General features: G+C 49.5%; 2 protein-coding genes across 4 annotated transcripts in view; both read left to right on the forward strand.

Moving 5' to 3' along the window:
- Positions 1 to 76: 76 nt before the first annotated feature.
- Positions 77 to 7,184, forward strand: LHX1 (LIM homeobox 1). The gene is made up of 5 exons (XM_033183807.1): positions 77 to 961; positions 2,869 to 3,095; positions 3,192 to 3,469; positions 4,779 to 4,944; positions 5,330 to 7,184. The coding sequence occupies exons 1-5, from the start codon at positions 792 to 794 to the stop codon at positions 5,707 to 5,709; spliced, it is 1,221 nt and encodes a 406-aa protein (XP_033039698.1). The 5' UTR covers positions 77 to 791; the 3' UTR covers positions 5,710 to 7,184.
- A 4,598-nt stretch (positions 7,185 to 11,782) lies between these two features.
- AATF (apoptosis antagonizing transcription factor) overlaps positions 11,783 to 20,520 on the forward strand; it is a 116,154-nt gene continuing 107,416 nt past the window's right edge. For all 3 annotated transcript variants that reach the window (XM_033183805.1, XM_033183804.1, XM_033183806.1), the window contains exons 1-4: positions 11,783 to 12,120; positions 13,119 to 13,310; positions 15,821 to 16,240; positions 16,712 to 16,849. In XM_033183805.1, coding sequence (XP_033039696.1) covers positions 12,030 to 12,120; positions 13,119 to 13,310; positions 15,821 to 16,240; positions 16,712 to 16,849 — 841 coding nt within the window. In that variant the 5' untranslated portion in view covers positions 11,783 to 12,029. The remainder of the gene's footprint in view (positions 12,121 to 13,118; positions 13,311 to 15,820; positions 16,241 to 16,711; positions 16,850 to 20,520) is intronic.

The following is a 20,520-nucleotide window of genomic DNA, read 5'->3' on the forward strand; positions in this document are numbered from 1 at the left end:
AGTTGTCCCTCTCTTTTCGATTGACACAAACACTTCCCCCAAAGCGGGGAAACCTAAGCAACAAGAGCAATCAACACCAAGATCTTCCTCCTACCCTCCCCGTCTCCCTCCCCCCTCGTTCAGCCCTCGCCCCCTCCCCCAGGCCCAGCGCGGGCGCTCGGCGGGTCCGGAAGCACGGCGCGTTGCCGGCAGTTTAGGATCCAAAGCTTCTCTGCTCCTTTTGTTCTTTCCTTTCCTTTTTTTAAAAAGAGGGGGGAAATCCCAGTGGTGGGCAGCCTGGCACGCACACACTCGCCCTCATACGCGGACAAAAGCAGATGCACTTTGACTTCTGACAGCTCTACCTCAAGCCCGGGAGAACTCAGCGGCGCTTTCCTCGCAACCCGAGCTCGCCGAGTCGTCGTCGTCTTCTTCGTCTCCGTTTTTATTTATTTATTTCCGTTCCCGCCGCCGTTCTCGCTGACCTTCACTCCTTCGCGGGCTCTGGGCAGAAGGGTCGCATTCTCGTCCGCCTGAGACTTCTTTTCCTCGCCCTTGGAGCTGAGGAGGCGCAGCTATAGCCCGGGGCCCCGGGACTCCCCGGCTGCACACTTCACTGAAGCGCCCCCAGGCCCCCATCAGCCTCGTTTTCTCCACCCTACTTTGATTTCCTGGTGCGGGTTTTGGCTTGCACGGCCGAGTGTGTGTCCTCTTTTTGGAGAGACTGGGGAGTTCGTGCCGGTTGTCTTCAGGAGCCCTGGGCTCTACTTTGCCCCGCTCTTTCTGGGCCTCTTCAGACCAAACCAAAGACCATGGTTCACTGTGCCGGCTGCAAAAGGCCCATCCTGGACCGCTTTCTCTTGAACGTGCTGGACAGGGCCTGGCACGTCAAGTGCGTCCAGTGCTGTGAATGTAAATGCAACCTGACCGAGAAGTGCTTCTCCAGGGAAGGCAAACTCTACTGCAAGAACGACTTCTTCCGGTGAGTACTTTCCTCCCACGCCTCTGCTGCTGCCTCCCCGCGGGCCCTTCCCGGCCAGCTTCGGATCAGAGGTTAGCGTGGCCTCGCAGCCCAGTTAGGAACTGCTTCTAGAGAGGGCAGCCAAGTCCCGCGGGCGCCAGCCTCTCCGCCAGCTGGCGCACTGGGAGCTCGGGACGCGGCCCTGCTTGCATCCTGGAAACTATGGGTCTGGGTTTGGCTGCACGTGCCTGGGAAGAAAGGGTCTGAGCCTGACTCTGCCCAGAAGCCCCTTCAAGCTTGGAAGAGACAGGGCAGCCTCGGGCGTTGTAGTCCGGACTGCTGTCTTTCCCGGAGCCAAGCTCTGCAGCAACTGCATTCTCCAGGCCTTCGGGGTTGTTTGCCTTCCAGGCTGAGCCCAGGCTCCCTCCCAGTCACTACCTTTTCCGACCCCGAGCAGTCTTGGTGGGAAGCTCCGAGCCTTTTGCGTTGAGTGTCTGGGCCACCTGCCCTGTCAGCGGCAGGAAAGAACTTGGCCTTAAGGCCGATCCTGCACGCCCGGGGGTCTTCCCCAAACCCGGACAGGCCTCCGAGTGCAGACCTGGCCAAACTGCCGCACTGTAGCCTGCGAAGTGCCCGGAGTTTTTCCCTGCTCTCCTGGCTGCCGAAGTTGTCTGGTGGTTCGGCTTCAGCCCCAGGCGACTCCGACTCCCACGGGCTCCGCTCAGTAGTCCTCGTAGGAAACTGCCAGCCACAGCCATCAACCTCCTTGCTGAAACCTGGGGGAAAGCCCACACCCCCAGCTTGCTGGTGGGGAGACTTCTCCCTACTCCCCTTATCCGTTTAGTATTTTAATTATATTATCTTACACTCACAATTTTGCCACTCCATCCACACAAACACACAAGTCAACAGAGAAGAACAGGAGCAAATGCGAATTGTAATTCTACCCTACGGATGTGAAATCTCGCAATTTACTCGGCTGACTTGGTCTGTGCTTTTCTAAGTTTGTGGTCATAGTTCAAACCAGGGAGCAGGGAGGCAGAGGGCCAAGACGCGATGTCCCCAGTGCCGCTCCAGGACTCCTGGCTGGGGTTGGGTTGCGTGGAATCATGAAGCAAAGCTCCGTGCTCGCTGGTATTTCGGGAGAACGCGCGGGCTGAGCCTCTGAGCCTCGGCGGGCTGCTCGGTTTTCCTCTGCAATGACTGGATCATAGCGGGAGGGTGGCAAACCGTACTCGTACCCCTTGCCAGTTGGTCCCTGAGGCCTGGCCTCCACAACCCGCGGCAGGGCGCCCAGAGCCAGCTCCCGCGGCTCCCGCTTTTGCCAACCTGCCCCGCTTCAGGCAAGAGTGTGGCGGCGGCCCCGCTGTGGCTACGGGGGGCTCTCCGCGGCTATGTTTGTTTACCAACAGCGGGACTAGACCTTGCCAACCCCACCCTGTGTGCGGGTCCTTTTGCGATGAAGGAGAGAAAAGCAGCGCTCCGCGCACGTTTATATAGAGCTCTAACTATAATTCGACTTTTCTGAATGTAATCGGAAAATAAGTGTCCCCTGTTCCCCCCCACCCCCACAGGCCACTGCCTTGCCACCTTCTTTAGACGATGCATCTTTCCTCTGGAATAACGCTGGGAGTGAGGCTGGGGCTTGGGGGGCAGCTTGGGCCCCTGGTTCCAACCGCGTGGCGTGTATCTCTTCCCGACTCTTCCCTGGTGCCGTGCTGTCTCTCCTGCTGCCTCCTCACCTGCTTAACCGGAATTCTGCCTCTCTTTATCTCTCTCTTTCCTTATTTCTCCCCTCCGTTTCTCCTCTCCTACTTCCTCCACTTTTTACATCTTCCCTCTCTCTCGTTGTCATCTTTCTCCCCGCCTGTCTCCCCGTTGCCCCTGGCTGACCCATCCCCGCCCCTCCCCCCGTCCCACCCCCGCAGGTGTTTCGGTACCAAATGCGCAGGCTGCGCGCAGGGCATCTCCCCTAGCGACCTGGTGCGGAGAGCGCGGAGCAAAGTGTTTCACCTGAACTGCTTCACCTGCATGATGTGTAACAAGCAGCTCTCCACTGGCGAGGAGCTCTACATCATCGATGAGAATAAGTTCGTCTGCAAAGAGGATTACCTAAGTAACAGCAGTGTTGCCAAAGAGAACAGCCTTCACTCGGGTGAGGCCCCAATTCTCGGCTGGCTAGGTGCAAGCGGGTCCTGGGGGAGAAAGGCTCGCCAAGGCCCCGGCTCATCTGTCCCTTCCCTCTTCTCAGCCACCACGGGCAGTGACCCCAGTTTGTCTCCGGATTCCCAAGACCCGTCGCAGGACGACGCCAAGGACTCGGAGAGCGCCAACGTGTCAGACAAGGAAGGGGGTAGCAACGAAAATGATGACCAGAACCTGGGCGCCAAGCGGCGGGGACCGCGCACCACCATCAAAGCCAAGCAGCTGGAGACCCTGAAGGCCGCCTTCGCTGCTACACCCAAGCCCACCCGCCACATCCGCGAGCAGCTGGCGCAGGAGACCGGCCTCAACATGCGCGTCATTCAGGTCAGGCCCCAGCGCGCCTCTCCATCCCACAGAGGCCCATATTGCCACTTTGGGCACTGAGACCGAGCCCAGGAGACCCCAGAATCCAGAGAGAAGTGAGAGATGGAGTCTGGAGGTGGGGTGCCTAGACACATCCCGAGCCTGCGGGACCTATGAAATGCCTGATGCCTTCGAGCATCTAGAAAGCCCTCTTCCCAGCCCAACAGAGGTGATCGGGGCAGTGGAGGGGGAGGGGCGGGAGCTCAGCCAGAGGCTGGAGGAGGGGAACTGTTGAACACTCTGGAGAGAGTGGGGAGCCCTCTTTCTGCACATACCCCACCCCCACCTCGGGTTCTCAGAGAAGTCTCAGTGTCCCCCAGAGTCAATCAGTGCCTCTACCTTCTGCACAAAGTCAACTCCTTCTAAGTCTGCAACTCCAAATTTGTGATCGTTGCTCCAATTAGACAAGCCCCAGATCAGGGACTTCCCCTCCAAAGAGAGGTGGTTCCGCCGGGAGTCAGCTCTGCTTCCAGTCAGTTGGAGTGAAATGGGGATGGGAGGCCACCTGGATGCAGCTGGGCCTGTGGGCGGAAAGGAGGTGAGACTGTGGAAGCTCCAGGCCAGGGGAATCTCTGGCTCAGCGCTAGGTGTCGGGTTAACCGGGCCTGGATGCCCTGCATGGGTGTGGGTGATGTACCTGCCTGGGAGGCTGGCCGTGCATGTGCACATGTGTGCAACACGGAAGGCCCTGAGGCCTGCAGGAGACTGTGAAACCTGCGTGCATGAATGAGAAGTTGTGCGTCTGTGTCACCATTGGCAAGAGGCTGTGGATAAGTATGTTTGGCACTGTGAGATTGTGCATGGGTGTGAAAAGGAGATTGTGGGTTTTGGTATTACAGGCTGTTTCTGTGTCTCTGTCATGGCTGAAGGAGGGTTGCTGCAAGAGACCGTGAAATGGAAGCCCGGTGTGTGTCTGACATTATTTTGGAGAGGCGTAGTCTCTATGTGTGTACAGCCCCAGAGAAGCTGTAACTGTGATAGTGTAACTGTTAGAAAAACCCCAGCTATACCACAACTGCCTCCCTCCAGACAGGGCGGCCTGTCCAGGTCCTTCTGTGGGATTCCTGCTCACCATTGATTGGCTCAGGGCCCTCCGTGAGTGGTCCTAGTCGGAGATCGCCCTGTCACCACTACCCTACACACACAGACACACACACGCGCGCGCGCGGAGTCGGCCAGCCGGGCGGTGGAGGGGTGTTAGCTAGGCCCGGAGAACCCCGGAGTCGGGGGTGGAGGCTCGGAGGGCTCACCCCGCCGCCATGTGCTGCAGGTCTGGTTCCAGAACCGGCGCTCCAAAGAGCGGAGGATGAAGCAGCTGAGCGCGCTGGGCGCCCGACGCCACGCCTTTTTCCGCAGTCCGCGCCGGATGCGGCCGCTGGTGGACCGCCTGGAGCCGGGCGAGCTCATCCCCAACGGCCCCTTCTCCTTCTACGGAGGTGGGTGCGCGTCGAGCGGCGGGGCGCGGCCAGGTCGGGGCGGGCTTCGTTAGAAGCGGGTGGCAGCGCGGGGGGCACGCCTCCCTCTCTGTAAGCCACTGGAGAGTCCGGGCGAGTAGGGCGAAGGCTGGGAGTAAATCAAGGGGAGGCGGCGAGACCGAGGGCCCAATTCCCGGCCCTGAATGACGGGTTTGGGTGGTAAGGAGCAGCTCCCGGGCTTGCGCCCAGCCTCTTCCCTGCACCCAGGCCCGCAAGGGCTCCCCGCGATCGGCGAGCTCCCCGCGTGGTCTTCCTCAGCCCGCCGAGGGCGCGCCTTCCCTCCCTTTCGGTCCCGCCGGCCCCCGGCCGGGCCCTGACGTCCGACTCCCTCCCCGCCGCTCCGCAGATTACCAGAGCGAGTACTACGGGCCCGGGGGCAACTACGACTTCTTCCCGCAAGGCCCCCCGTCCTCGCAGGCCCAGACGCCAGTGGACCTACCCTTCGTGCCGTCGTCTGGGCCGTCCGGGACGCCCCTGGGTGGCCTGGAGCACCCTCTGCCGGGCCACCACCCGTCGAGCGAGGCGCAGCGGTTCACCGACATCCTGGCGCACCCACCCGGGGACTCGCCCAGCCCCGAGCCCAGCCTGCCCGGGCCTCTGCACTCCATGTCGGCCGAGGTCTTCGGGCCTAGCCCGCCCTTCTCGTCGCTGTCGGTCAACGGTGGGGCAAGCTACGGGAATCACCTGTCCCACCCCCCCGAAATGAACGAGGCGGCCGTGTGGTAGCGGGGTCCTGCACGGTCTGCGGCGTTCGTGGTTGTACAGAAATGAACCGTTATTTAAGAAAAATAGAAAAAAGAAAAAAACATAAAAAGCAAGTCCCCACCCCCTTCCTCCAGCCTCGAGAACCATTCTCCTTCCGGATGGAAAAGGGGGACACGAAATAGCATCCAAATCGGCCTCGAGGTGGGATTGGGATCCGCGCACTGGCTCTCGACGTGCAGAACTGGAGCTCCCCAAGGGAAATGCAGACCTCTCCCCAACTCCCACCTGGACCCGGATCCGTGGACAGACCCCGCGGGCGTGTGCGCCTGGCAGGCGGGCGGCGAAAAGACGTCCAGGGCAGCCGCGGGTGCGCACAGCCATTGGCGATGCCAGGAGCCCTGAGGAGGGAGGCCGTGAGCACAACCGTGAGGGAGGTGAAGCGGCCCGGGGCGCTCCCGGGTCAGCCAAGAGGGTTCTAGCTCTGGGATATCCCTTATTAGTGTTGTCTCAGAGTTCAACAACAACGACAACAAACTCTTATAGCTTCAGAAACGCCGACCTGCCATGCATCAGGTGGGACTATATATATATTTTTTGTCTATCTGGATTTTTGGTTTTTGTTTTTGCCAAAATTGCAAAATTCTAAATGTAAAGCCCTCCGTATCAACTCTTCTACCTTCACAAAGCTACACACACACGCATAAACACGTACACGGACACACTCGGTAGGATGGTCTCCAGCCAGACCGCTCAGTAAAATGACTTGAACATCAGCTGTACAAGAAAAGTATTCTACCTTCACACACAAAAAAAGTTAAAAAAAAAAAAAAGACTATTGAACTAAAAACAGTCAACTGTTTACGTATAATGTTAAATTCAGGAGTTCAGTGTTTTACTAATATATCCTGTTTTCAAACCTCTTGTTCGAAAACAAAATGTTTTGAGCAATCAACCAAAATTGTTCCTTTTCTTTTCCTGTAGATGTTCTGACAGATTTGCAGGGCTTTCGGCTCACTGTGCTAGTATGTAAAAAGGTGTTGTTTACACGAGGCAAAGAGAAAACATGCTATTCAGACAGTTGCCAAATAGAATAATTATAGCACAAATACTGTAAAGGTGCCTGGCACCAGCAACCTGAGAAAGTGTTAAAAAAAAAAAAAAAAGTGTTACAAGGTTTAAAAAAGAAAACATCTTTGCTAATTTTTTGTCCTGTTGAACATTCATGCAATTGTTAATATGACTTATATAGACCCACACAGGTTTTATTTTTGTGTCTTTAAAATAAAAGTCCAAAATATTTAAATTTTATGGTCAAATATGCAGTCAACAGCTGCTACTTTTTCTTTATATATTAAATTTCTCATATGTCTTTTATTGTTCTAATAAACCTAAGCTTGTGTGACCTCCAGTGCATATTAGACCATTCACTGTATGAAAGAAAACATGTTGAATAAATTTGTGAGTTTTTAATAAAAATAGAAAATCTGATGTTTAGATAATTGGTGTGTTATTTGATGTCTTCAAAGGGGAGCCCTGATGGGGAGCTGAATGGGTCCTCAGAAGCCAGGTGGAAAAGAGAGGCAGGATTGGGGTGATATATCTGTCTTTGCCTTGGCTGTGGCTGAAACCTTTTGCTAATGCCAGCCAAGCTTTTCTCTGTGGCTTCCTGCTGTTATTAGCTACAGATTTGCATCCTGTGGATTTAACTGATATCATTGAAGAGATGTTTGCTGATAAGTTAATATAGAACTTGAAATAGAAATCAAATCCATGGCTAAAAAATGAGTGGTCCAGGTCTGTGATTAGACATGAGATCCAAGGCATTCCCTCTTTCACTCTCCCTGCACATGCAAAACGGGGCTTGTGAATATCAGATACTTGTAAATACATAGTTAGAGGTGGTCCTTTTCAGTTTCAATTCATTTCCCATAGATAATCTGGCTTTCTAATTTGGTGGTTTGAAAGATAATGTAAAGGCTTTCTAATTTGGTGGTTTGAAAGATAATATAAAATGAAGGTATAGTACAGCTAGAAATGAAATACTTTAATCCCTTTCACAGAACTGATATGAAATTGTTGTTTTATAGTATTTGTTACCTTTGAAGTTCCCCAGAAGGAAAACTATTTTGCCTGGCACAAGATACATATTAGCTTCTCTGAAAGATGAACAAAAATTACTAATATAGAAATCAAATTTCAACTGGGAGTTACCAAAAGGTCCTAAAAGTAGCTCAATTCTTTCCAATCCTTCATTAGACTTGGAAGAAATCTGAATATTTTATCTACTATGAAATACTCTTGTGGACTTTTGTGTTTCAGTATCAGATGCTATTAGAGTTCCAGGATTTCTTTTCCATATCACTGAGATTTCACTCTGGATTATTTATTTCCTTATTTAAAATGTCAAAGGTTTGACATTAAATGGTATATAATTTCTAGTGCTGTTTTCAAATTTTGTTAAGACACAGCCAAGTTTATTTTTCCTGCAGAGAAGGCTTTAAAATAAGCAATATTTCCCTGCATCCATATGATGGCTTATCTAATGGGAGAGGAGGCTATCCGGGAGGAATCTGGTAGTATTCTTTCAGAAATAAAAATATATGAAATACAAAGGAGACTTTTGAAACTCCCAGCCCCTGCATGCAGCACATTTCTTTATTTGCTTTATATGCAATCACTGGATCGGCTTGTTTTTACCTTTTTAGCATTTATATACATTATATCATAGCTAACATTCATTATTAGCCTCTACTTTCTAGCCCCCTTTAAAGAAATTCATTTAAATGAATGCGCTCATTGGGAAGCTGCTTTTTCCTATCAAGGCTGCTGAATTATTTAGCAGCTTTATTGTGGAATCGGGGTATTTGATAAGAAGCGTTTTCGAGTTGGGCACACGATGTGGATTCGATTCTTAACTCCGTGGCAGTGGCGCAGTCTCTCCCCTCAGCGCGGGATTCAGAATCCTGGCGAAAACCCGAACAGGTGGCAACGCTCAGCAGTCAAATTTGGAACCGAAGGCCCCGAGGAGGAGGCCTGGAAATGTCAGGGCCTGTTCTCCTTCCCATCAGTGCTGTGCTGCCCACCTCTGGCCCCGAGGTGCGGGGACGCGCGGCACCATCCCTAGGCGGAGCTCCCGCGGGAGGCGCGGCAGGAGGGAAGCGCCACTGCGGTCCCCTCTCGCCTGGAAGGGCAGCCTGGTTTCTCCCCGCGGCCATCTTAAAACCACCACCTCTGTGCCTCTCGCCACCTGCCTTCAGGGTTCCAGCAGCAGGGGGCCACCATCTGCTCTGGCGAGGGAGCTGAAGCTCACCCACCCAACTTCTCTGGGCTGGCTGCCGCTGGGGAGCTGCTCTGGGTAAGGCACTTGGGGAAGCATTACTCGCGGAGAGCCAGGACAGGCATTGCCAGGGCTGGGACTTGAGGGTGGACAGCATCTGAGGAGAGGCAAGGGGGAACTTGGTTTTCCTAAACTCTTGTAACTCCTCAAGTGAGCAGACAGTTGTTTGGGACAATTGGAAGGTGTCATCCCTTGCTCATCTTCTGCTGTGTCTAATCGCCCGCCACTTTGCAGCCCTTGGAGGGCAGGCAGAGGGACTGTGGACTGGGTGTCCCTCTGCCTTCTCCAGAGAAGGCTGTTCTGCTGTTCTGTTGGGGAACTGCTCACCCTTATTCTCCTCTCTCTGTTCCTCTCATCTGCTCTCATCTCTACAGCAGTCAAAGGTTGAATCTCCTTGCCACAGTCCACTCTCCATCTCCATCCCTACTCCATCAAGAAGCCCTTCCCCCACCATCTCAAGACACTGGAATGTGGGTAGGGAGAGGCCCCCAGAGGGAGTATTTGAGAATTTGCTCCCCCACCACCCTCCCCGCCACCCCGCCCCCGTCCCTTGCCTCAGCTGCTCTCAGTTGCATCTTAATTCCTAGAATTATTTCCTCTTCCCTCCATTCTTGGAGTCCTCTTTCTACCTTCAGTATAAGGTCAGGCAAGCATTTTGGGGGGCCCTGGGATGTGTGTGACAGTAGAGCGGTCTTGATTCCTTGCTAAAATGGCTTCCTAAGTCAGTAGGGACTGGGATAGAGAAGGGAGAGTAAGTAAACAGGTCTATGGCATTTTCTGCCGAGTGTGTGCCCAGCACAGTCCCCAAATTGGCCAGCAGTGTCCTGTTTGCATGACAGCCTAGAGGTGGTCTCTGCACTGACTCACCTCCCTTTCTCTTTCCTTCCTTCTCTTTACCTTGAAGGCCAGGTTTCCAAGCATTGTAAGTACCCAACATAGCAAGGGAATAGGATTGCAGGAGGTAGTTTCTTCAATGTGGGGTGGGAGAAACATTTTTGTCCTTTGAAGCCCCATGGCACCTTGCCAAGGACCAAGGAACACACTTTTGCTTGGGTGGCCCAGACGCAGGCACAAGACTGCAAGTACAGAAGAAAACAAAAAACTGTTCTCCTAGGCTAAGTTCTCTTATGGATGGTAAAAAGCAGTTTTCTTCTCCTGAGTCCCCTGCCTAGACTGGCATTCTTTTCCTTCCATGTCTGAGGGGGTTTACCCTCAGATAGGTTCTCCTTCTCCTCTGCAGCCCTAGTTGTCTTCATTCTTCAAGAGCCACTTGGCGGGGCGCGGTGGCTCAAGCCTGTAATCCCAGCACTTTGGGAGGCCGAGACGGGCGGATCACGAGGTCAGCAGATCGAGACCATCCTGGCTAACACGGTGAAACCCTGTCTCTACTAAAAAATACAAAAAATTAGCCGGGCGAGGTGGCAGGCGCCTGTAGTCCCAGCTACTCGGGAGGCTGAGGCAGGAGAATGGCGTGAACCCGGGAGGCGGAGTTTGCAGTGAGCCGAGATCCGGCCACTGCACTCCAGTCTGGGTGACAGAGCGAGACTCCGCCTCAAAAAAAAAAAAAAAAAAAAAGCCACTTTACAGGGACATGGAACAGACTCCACTAAAGTGTGTCCTCTTACTGCTCTTAACCTTGAGGACATATGATGATTGTGAAAGTCAGAGAGCCTCTCTTCCCTTGGTTTCCATGGGAGACGGTGGAGAGCTGGGGGTTCCCCAGTTGTTCAGCTGTGGGATCCAACTGGCTTGGGCTGTACCCAAGGGGCACTGCCACAGTGCACCACTAACATCTCTTTTCTGGATCCTTTTGAGGCAGATTCTGTTTAGAGGTGTCTAGGTCTCTACAAGCAACCTCCAACAGATACCATAAGAATAGACCACTTTGTAGTCACACTTATCATCCCTTATTGCAGTTTGTTTACATGTTTGTCTACCCTGCTAGGCTGATCACCGTGGGGAGAGAATCCAACTTATCTTGTATCTTATCTAGCAGTGCCTGCCACATAGTGGGCAGTCAGGGAATGCTTGAAAGAAAGAGGATGTAAAGCGATTGTGTCTTTCCGTGTGCCGGGTGCAATTACATTTATACCATTAAGTCTTTATATTTTGAGTCTGCTCCTCTAATGGTAGACCTGTATTTTTCTGCATTTCTGCACCTGCTTAAGGTGTCTGAGCATGTCCTCATCTCTGAACAGCAAAGATAATCAATACCGAGGGGTATGCAGTGGAGTAATCCACACCCCACCCCCTTTTTCTTGCTCAGGCAAGGATACTTGGAGACGCTACAGAAACTATCTTTAGCCACAGCGATTCCTAAGTATTTCCATTAATAGACGCCAGCAGTCCGCCACACACTTACATGTGCACATCCCCGACATAGGATTCCCAAATCCTGGCCGCTGAAGGGCGGGAGGCGTGCGTCCGGCCTCAGACTACTCTAAATCGCGAAATGCCAAACCTGTTTTGGTTCCCAGTCTCTGCGCGCCCGAGTGCGCACCTGCGGTTTGAGCAGCATAAGCTTTACTCTCTCCTCCTTTCCAAATCAGCCACCGTGGGCACGGCTAAGCTACGCTTTATTCCTAAGCGAATCTCGCACAAATCTCGAGGCATAGTTTGTACACGGGTACACTGGCCGCGCGCATCACAATCCCGTCCCAGCTACAGAAGCTGTTACGTGCCCTGGCGTGCTTCCGCACCGCCCCGTCCCGCGCACGCGCACGCGCACGCGCACACGCGCCCGCACGGCTCCAATTTCTTCAACCTTCTGCGCGCTTCCGCCTTCATCCTAGCAACGCCCGCAGTGACGCGCAGGCCCCGCCCCCTCCCGCGCGCCTCCCGGAAGTTGCCGGTCCCGAGCTGTCGGGTGGCCTCCGCGCGGTCTGTGGTGGTGTTGGGGAATCGGATTTGGGCGACGAGGACCCGGCCGGGAGGGAGCGTCGGGGCCGGGGTTTGGGCCGCACATTTAAGGGCGCGAAGCGGAGTGGACCGGAAGCTGGTGACGATGGCGGGGCCGCAGCCCCTGGCGCTGCAACTGGAACAGTTGTTGAACCCGCGACCGAGCGAGGCGGACCCTGAGGCGGACCCCGAGGAGGGTGAGACTGGACTGGGGCAGGCCACGTGCAGAGCGGTGGGCCAGGCCCTGTGGGGCCCGGGGGCGGCGTGGGAGGGGCGTGCGCGAGGCCGCCGGGCCTGCGTTCTTTCGCTTGGCGCAGAGGAATGTCGCCTCCCGCAAGGGTAGTCCCGGGCTGGGGAGGAGGGCTTCGGTTTCTTTTCACACGCACTCGAAACTTGGTCCCCGGCCGGATGGGCGGAACAGGTCGAGGGCTCAGGCCGAGAGGAGGTGGTCTTCGGGTTTACTTGCTCCAGGGCTGTTGGAGGGAGCCAGAGAGTCTGCTAGCAAGTTGGAAGTTAGCTTTGAGGATGCCCTTTCTGGTATTGCGTTAGAAAGGGGGAGAAGAAAGTCGCGTGTTTTTAACTCTGGTTGCTCTGAAAAACTAAGTTGGAGACTGATGGAAGGATTTTCTGGTGTTGTTTAAGCCTTTTGAAGTCTCAAGACACTTGTTCAGTGGCTGACGACTGAGACTGCTGTTCTGTAAGCTGATGTTCAGAGTCTAGCTGGGAGTAATCCTGCTTTAGACTTGAGTCAAAAGTGTGAGAAAGGGAGAATAAGGAGGGATAAATGCGAGTGCTGAGCCATGTCTTAGGAAGATCAGTTGAAGGAACCCGGGGCTGTTTAGCCAGAATAAGCAAAGAAAACTCCCCCAAAGAATGGGATAAAGTGAGGGGAGAACGTGATGGCTGATTTAAGATATTAGAGCGACTGTCACGCATTGAAGAGGAATTCAACTAGTTTGATAGGATCCAAGTCATAGAGATAGATCCCACTAGTAGATGCTGGGAGTCATCTCTCCGTTTAGAAACAGCAATAAGACAGTGTTCTACTTTGGGAAAGAATGAATTTCCTATTCCTGGAAGTTGGTGGGGATTTTGTAGAGGACATTCAAGTATGAGATGAATGGGTCGACCTGGGTTCCCATTAAAATTTCTGCTAACTTGGAGATTCTGTTTCCTTTTCCCCCTTCCCCAACAGCTACTGCTGCCAGAGTGATTGACAGGTTTGATGAAGGGGAAGATGGGGAAGGTGATTTCCTAGCAGTGGGTAGCATTAGAAAACTGGCATCAGCCTCCCTCTTGGACACAGACAAAAGGTATTGCGGCAGAACCACCTCTAGAAAAGCATGGAATGAAGACCACTGGGAACAGACTCTGCCAGGATCGTCTGGTGAGTAGACGTTTTTGCATGGAACTCTTTCTTCCCTAATTTTTTTAGGGTTAAAATCCTCCCACCACCCTCCATGATCTCTGCAAGACTAGTCTGCATACCCCTCTTTTTTTTTTTTTTTTTTTTTGAGACCGAGTTTCACTCTTGTTGCCAGTGCGATGGCGCAATCTCGGCTCACTGCAACCTCCACCTTAGGGGTTCAAGCGAGTCCCCTGCCTCAGCCTCCCGAGTAGCTGGGATTACAGGCATGCACCACCACGCCCGGCTAATTTTGTATTTTCAGTAGAGACAGGGTTTGTCCGTGTTGGTCAGGCACCCATACCTGTTATCTTAGGAGAGACCATTGATTTGGTATTAGAAAGGGTCTTAGAGATTACTTCATTTCACTTCATAAGGAATCTAAAGCCCAGAGTGATTCAGTTGCTGTACTCCTTATGTTCAGACTAATGACTCACCCTACAATGGAGTGACAGAGAAGGCAGTGCATATTGGCTATTGGAGAGGGTTATGAGCTGAAAAATCATTGTGTCTGATGAGCATGTTACCCTTGAATTGTGACCCCTGTCTTTTGGTTTTTCAGGTCTTGCATTGAAGCACTGTGTATTATTAGTTATTTGTGAAACTCATTTTTTGCCATTCTAAAAAGTCACCTAATCCTTCTCTTCCCTGCAAAAGAGTTAGGAGTCTGTGCGCTTATAGTTTTAAAGAACTGTAAGTTTCTCAGAGTGGAAGAAGGGGCTAGATATGGTGATTATTGAGAGAATGTCATTTGTTTTCCGTTAGAAAGGTCAGGGGCATCTTGTTGAGAATCCATAGATAATATACAAGGAACTATCATTTAGGTTATGATAGCTATGATTTAGTCCTTGATGTAGTTCTGGGAGCTCCTGATAAGCTCATTTCATATTTGCCTGGAGACTGATAAAGGGACCAATCATGAGACAAATATGATAATATTATTGAGTTCTCACCATGCGTCAGGCACTGAGTTTAGCTCTATAATTTAAGTTCTAAGAGCCTGGGACTCAGTAAGTCCTCAAAAAAAAAAAAATGTTGTAACATCACCTGGAATTAGACAAATTTTTATAAAAAATTATCACCATTATCACTACATGTATCACCTAATTTAATCCTCCCAATCGCCCAGAAAGTTATTACTACTTAGCCCTATTTTACAGATAAGGAAATTGAGGGAAAAGTTGGTTATGTAACTTTGCTCAAGGTCATATAGTTAGTAAGCGGAAGAAACAGGATTCAAATGAAGGCCGTCTGATTCCAAGATGTACACTGTAGTAAACTCTATGAATGTTTCTTAATCTGAGAAATGGCGTACATTCAAAGAATTTAAATAATAATTTCTGTTTACTGTTTTGGCACTGAGTTTCTGTATTTGTATTTTTGGCAGCTTTGTGTCTTAAGTTTGTATTTATATATACCTCTTTAAAGAAGCACTGAAGACCCATCATGCTTTCCTAAAATCTTTATTTTATTGAAGAAAGTTTTGAGAAACTGGTCTATCTTAGACTCATACTTGAAACACATGGGGCTTTTATGTTCTACCGTGGAACAGATTGGATAAACTGTAAAAACCTCTAAGTATCAGATGATACTCTAAGCATAAGTAAAACCAGGAGCCTTCACTAGCACTCTATCTACTATAGGATCAAGTTCAGAGTCCTCATCAAAGACGAGACCCTTCCTGATGTGGTCCCTGAGCAACTTTCTAGTCTCATCTCCCATCACTTCTTTGTGCATCTTGCACTCCAGTGCGGTTTCCTGTTTTTCTTCTCTCTTAATTCCCTTATGCTTCATAAGTAAAATTATAATGTGTCCTTCTCCACATGAAACCATCCCCCACCTTTCCAGGAGAGTTAGGTGGTTCCATCTCCATACACTGTGTACTAATGACGTTGTAATATAATTATTGGCGTGCATATCTACCCCTCCCACCAGACCATGAACTCCTCCCTGCAGGTATTAAATTATCTTTGTCTTTCCTTAGCCCCTGGCTCATAGTGAGTGCTTAATAAGTATTTAGTAAATAGGGCGCACGAGTGTGATAGATTGTACATTTTTTCAGATCATGTTTGGGAAAACTCGTAATTTTCTAACACCAGTTGAAATCTTACTGTTCTTCAAGGGCCGGACCAAATGCTAGCTCTTCCTTAGAGCTTAACTTAAATTCACTTGCCCCACAGTTAAAATTTCTTACTCTTCTGGGTTATTGAAATTTTGTCAAAGCACTTCTGATTCTTCCTTGAGTTGTAATTTTGTATCTGTCTTTCCCACTAGCTCCTTTTGTTAGGGTAGGACCCATGTTCTATTCATCTTTGCTTCTCCCTTAGCCATTTTAGAGATTGTAGATATGTAATAAATATATTGTTGAATTGAGTACAGTAAGATATTTTCCCCCCTGATGCCACAGTGCTTTAGTTGAAATGAATTCTATGGCTTGGTATTTTCTCCAGGTAACGCCCATTTTTCTCTTTCTTCCCTCTCTTCTTGTTTAGACGAGGAAATACCTGATGAGGAAGGGTCTGGAGATGAAGATTCAGAGGGACTGGATATGGAGGAATCTGATGAGGATGACCTGGGTGCTGCTGAGGAACAGGAGTGTGGTGGTCATAGGGAGAACAAGAGCAAGAAGAGCAGACGCCACTCTGCAAAAACACCGGGCTTCAGTGTCCAGAGCATCACTGACTTTGAGAAGTTTACTGAGGGAATGGATGACCTTGGGAGCAGTGAGGAGGAGGATGAAGATGAAGAGAGTGGCATGGAAGAAGGGGATGACGAGGAAGACTTCCAAGGCGAGAGTGAGGAAGACAGGGCTGGAGATAGAAGCAGTGAGGATGATGGTGTGGTGATGACCTTCTCCAGTATCAGAGTTTCTGAGGAAGTGGAGAAAGGAAGAGCTGTGAAGAACCAGATAGGTTTGTACATGGTTTTGCTGATTGCCTGTTTTTCAAAGTATCTGCATTTGGTCTACTTTTCATTTGTTTGTTTTTGGCTATTCTCTGTCTCCTGTGTCCTTTCAATTAGTTTGTGACATGCCCCACTTACCTAGAGGCCTAAAGCCCTATTCCTGTATGCTTAGCCAGCCATTTCTGCACTGATCTGCTTAACTGGTTCTGCTCTAGTACTGCCTGCAACTGGGGAAGATTGAAGAGAAGAGTGTTTTCTCCTCTCCTTGGGTTTTAGCGTTCCCACTCTGCTGTAGCAAATACTTGCTTCATGGATACTGAATTTATTTTTTATAATAGAGAATATTTGTTTCCATGGCATTAAAGTGCTAAAGCTGCAGTGCTTGGAGACTGGTGTGGTTTCCTGTTCTTCCCCGCCCCTACCATCTCACCCCCAGAGCATCTTATTATTGAGGAATGGGATTCTCTTTTCTTTTTCAGCACTGTGGGACCAGCTCTTGGAAGGAAGGATCAAACTACAAAAAGCTCTGTTGACCACCAACCAACTTCCTCAACCAGATGTTTTCCCATTGTTCAAGGACAAAGGTGGCCCAGAATTTTCCAGCGCCCTGAAAAATAGTAAGAATACTTATGTCCTGTTGGGATACTTAGAACCACTTTGTCAAATGAAGACAGCTTTGACTGAAGTGGACTGGGAGCTTGAGCCATGTTTATTGTGCTTTCTTCTCATCTGCCCTTGCTCTCCCCTCTCTATCCCCCTTGGCTTTCCAAGTTGCTTCTTTTTTTTTTTCTTTCTTTTTTTGAGACAGAGTCTTGCTCTTTTGCTCAGTTTCAAGTACAACGGCGCTATCACAGCTTACTGCAGCCTTGGCCTCCTAGGCTCAAGCGATCCTCCCACCTCAGTGATCCTCACACCTTAGCCTCCCAAGTAGCGGGGACCACAAGCATGTACCACCGTGCCTGTAGAGACAGAGTCTCACTGTGTTGTCCAGGCCGGTCTCAAACTCCTGGCCTTAAGCAGCCCTCCCACCTTTGCCTCCCAAAGTGCTAGGATTACAGATGTGACCTACTGAGCTTGGCCCTGAGTTAATTCTTTAAAGCTGTTTGAAAACCCACTGATGTAGAAAGGGAGAAAAAGAATGTCTAACTCAGCTCATTAAACTTGGTTGTATCTGTGTTTAAAAGATGCTTCCTATGTTTGAGAGGTTTTTAGAACAATGTGCTAAGATGATCTTATTTATATCTTTCTTCAAGTGGCATAGAGTGAGGAAGGATGATACTGCCAAGGGAGGAACACATTTTAGAGGAGAATTACTCAGCTATAAATAATTCTAGAAGAGAAAAGGAATTGAGAGACTATTTGGTTCCCAGTGTCTTCATATTACACATGAGAGAATTGAGACCTAGAATGACTTGCCCAAAGTTGCAGAGCTTATTTGTGTGGCAGAGATGAAGCTCCAGCTTTTCTGCCTTATGATGTAGGAATCTTCCCTCTGCACCACACTGCTTCCTGTGTGCTGCTTGCCTGTGTACCCAGTGGCACTGAAGGACTGGGGCACAGGGAGATTTAGGGTGAGTGCGCTGTGTTTGGGATCTATATCTATCTATCTATCTATCTATCTTATCTATCTATCTATCTGTCTATCTATATCTCTATTTTTTTTTTTTTTAAAGAGAGACAGTCTGTGTTGCCTAGGCTGGTCTAGAACTCCTGGGCTCAAGCAATCCACCCGCCTTGGCCTCCCAAAGTTTTGGGATTACAGGCGTGAGCTTCTGCGCTCAGCTGGGATCAATATGTCTTACTTGCATGCTGAGACTTTGTGTTTTCATTTGCTCTTTAAAACTTGTTTTTTTGGTTTCATGGAGTTAGAGATGGAAGTGACCTGAGGAGGATATCTAATTTGGAACGTTTCTCGTAGGTGAATATCTGATGTAATTAGGAATGGCTTCCTAGAGTCCAGTTTTTGGGTTTTGTGTCCTGTCACACTTGAAGTCTGCTTCTTCCCTTGTGGGAAGTCTGGGCAGTCCTTCCAGGAACCTTGTGTAGCCTGTGAGGGTGAGGTGGGCTGTTTATATCCCCTCCCCTGTCTTTGCCTCCTTTCGCTCTCAAATAGATGACAGATTGATGGTTTTCAAGTTTTTTGAGATTTTTGGAGCACTTCGCTGCTATGTGTAGTGCCCTAGTACCCTAATTCCTGATATGCCTTTGGAATGAAACCTAGACTGCTCTAGATTAAATGTTTTAAATGTTTCACGATAAGGCATTTTTCATTTTGTTACTCATTCTTTTTGCTTGAGCCTTTTTCATTTTAAAAAATTCATCTTAAAATACAGATATTTTAGGGGTTAGTCAGTATCCAGTATAATAGACCCATATTCTTGGATACCATTTAATTTCTTTTTGTTATGAGACAGGGTCTTGCTCTGTTGCCCAGGCTGGAGTGCAGTAGTGTGATCACAGCTCATTGCAACCTTGAACTCCTGGGTTCAAGCGATCTTCCCGCCTTAGCCCTCTGAGTAGCTGGTACTACAGGCATGAGCCACCATGCCTGACTAATTTTTTCCTTTTTTGTAGAAATAGGGTCTCACTATGTTGACCAGGCTGGTCTCAAAACTCCTGGTTTCTTCAAATGATCCTTCTGTGTCAGCCTCCCCAAAATGCTGGGATTATAGGTGTGAGCCACCATACCCAGCCCATTTAGTGTCTTTAATTACTGCAATGTTATTTCACTTTTATTTTGTTCTGATCTTTTTACTCTTTTTTGTACTTAACCAATTGCCTCTACCTCATTGATGAACCTCATTTAATCTGACAGCATCTATTAATCTGACAGGGTGGGTTGTGGTGGAGGAGGAAGAAGAAAGGAACTTTGGTATCACATATCCTAAGATGAGAGGGTAGGGAGTTTTCTAATAATGAGAATTTGTGTGCATTTGAAGAGTAGCTAATTTTTGTCTGTTTTGGTCTTCTTGTGGCAATATGACATAATATGTTGTATACTCCCCTGTTTTGATAAACAGAGTTTAAGAAAAATTCTTGGCCGGGTGTAATGGCTCACGCCTGTAATGCCAGCACTTTGGGAGGCTGAGGTGGGCTGATCACCTGAGGTCAGGAGTTCAAGACCAGCCTGGCCAACGTGGTGAAACCTCGTCTCTACTAAAAATACAAAAATTAGCCAAGTGTGATGGTGGGCGCCTGTAATCTCAGTTACTTGGGAGGCTGAGGCAGGAGAATCGCTTGAACCTGGGAGGCGGAGGCTGTAGTGAGTCAAGATTGTGCCATTGCACTCCAGCCTTGGCGAAAAGAGCGAAACTCCGTCTCAAAAAAAAAAAAAAAAATTCTTGGCCAGGCGTGGTGGCTTACGCTTATAATCCCAGCACTTTGGGAGGCTGAGGCAGGCGGATCACTTGAGGTCAGGAGTTTGAGACCAGCCTAGCCAGCATGGTGAAATACCATCTTTACTAAAAATACAAATATTAGCTAGGTATGGTGGTGTGCACTTGTAGTCCCAGCTACTTGGGAGGTTGAGGCAGGAGAATCACTTGAACCCGGGAGGCAAAGGTTGTAGTGAGCTGAGATCATGCCATTGCACTCCAGTCTAAGTGACAAGAGTGAAACTGTGTCCCCCCCCCCAAAAAAAAGAGAAAATTCTTGGTCACATTACTCTGGATGACCTATTTATACTGTGCTATATAGCTGATGTGGAACATAGGCTGAATTTGTACCAACCCCAGAACAAACACTGGAACTTATTGTCTTTAATTAAATCTCTATTCGATTTGCTTGGTCTTACAGAGTAGTTAAAGTCAGACCGGCTTGGTTTAGATTTCATCTCAGCAATGGATTAGCCATGTGACCTTGGGCAAGTTACTTAACTTCACAGTAAAATGGGGATAATATGGTTGTGAGGATTAAAGGACATAATCAATAGAAAGCATTAGCACAGTGTCTGGCACACATCTCACCATGAATGTTAGGTACTAGTATTATCTTCTGCGCAAAGAGGCATTTGGCAGTATTCGACCATGTGAGCAATCACTCAATAGTTATCAGTGTAACTGAGCATCACTAGTCTTCAGTGTTTTTTACTTTTTTATTAGTATTTGGATTCTTTATATAATTTAACTAATTGTTCTGTAAAGTGTTGTAGTTTACTAATACTTACAATGCAGTGTTGGCCTCTTACGACACTATGGAAAGATGGCTGCAGATTTCCTTATTGCCATAGCCAGCTACTACCTCCTTGAAGTGTTTAACTTTTCCTTGAAATACTTTAGTTTGGTGACAC

Source organism: Trachypithecus francoisi, unplaced genomic scaffold (genome assembly GCF_009764315.1).
Source record: "Trachypithecus francoisi isolate TF-2019V2 unplaced genomic scaffold, Tfra_2.0 Lachesis_group20, whole genome shotgun sequence".
In the NCBI taxonomy this organism is placed as follows: domain Eukaryota; kingdom Metazoa; phylum Chordata; class Mammalia; order Primates; family Cercopithecidae; genus Trachypithecus; species Trachypithecus francoisi.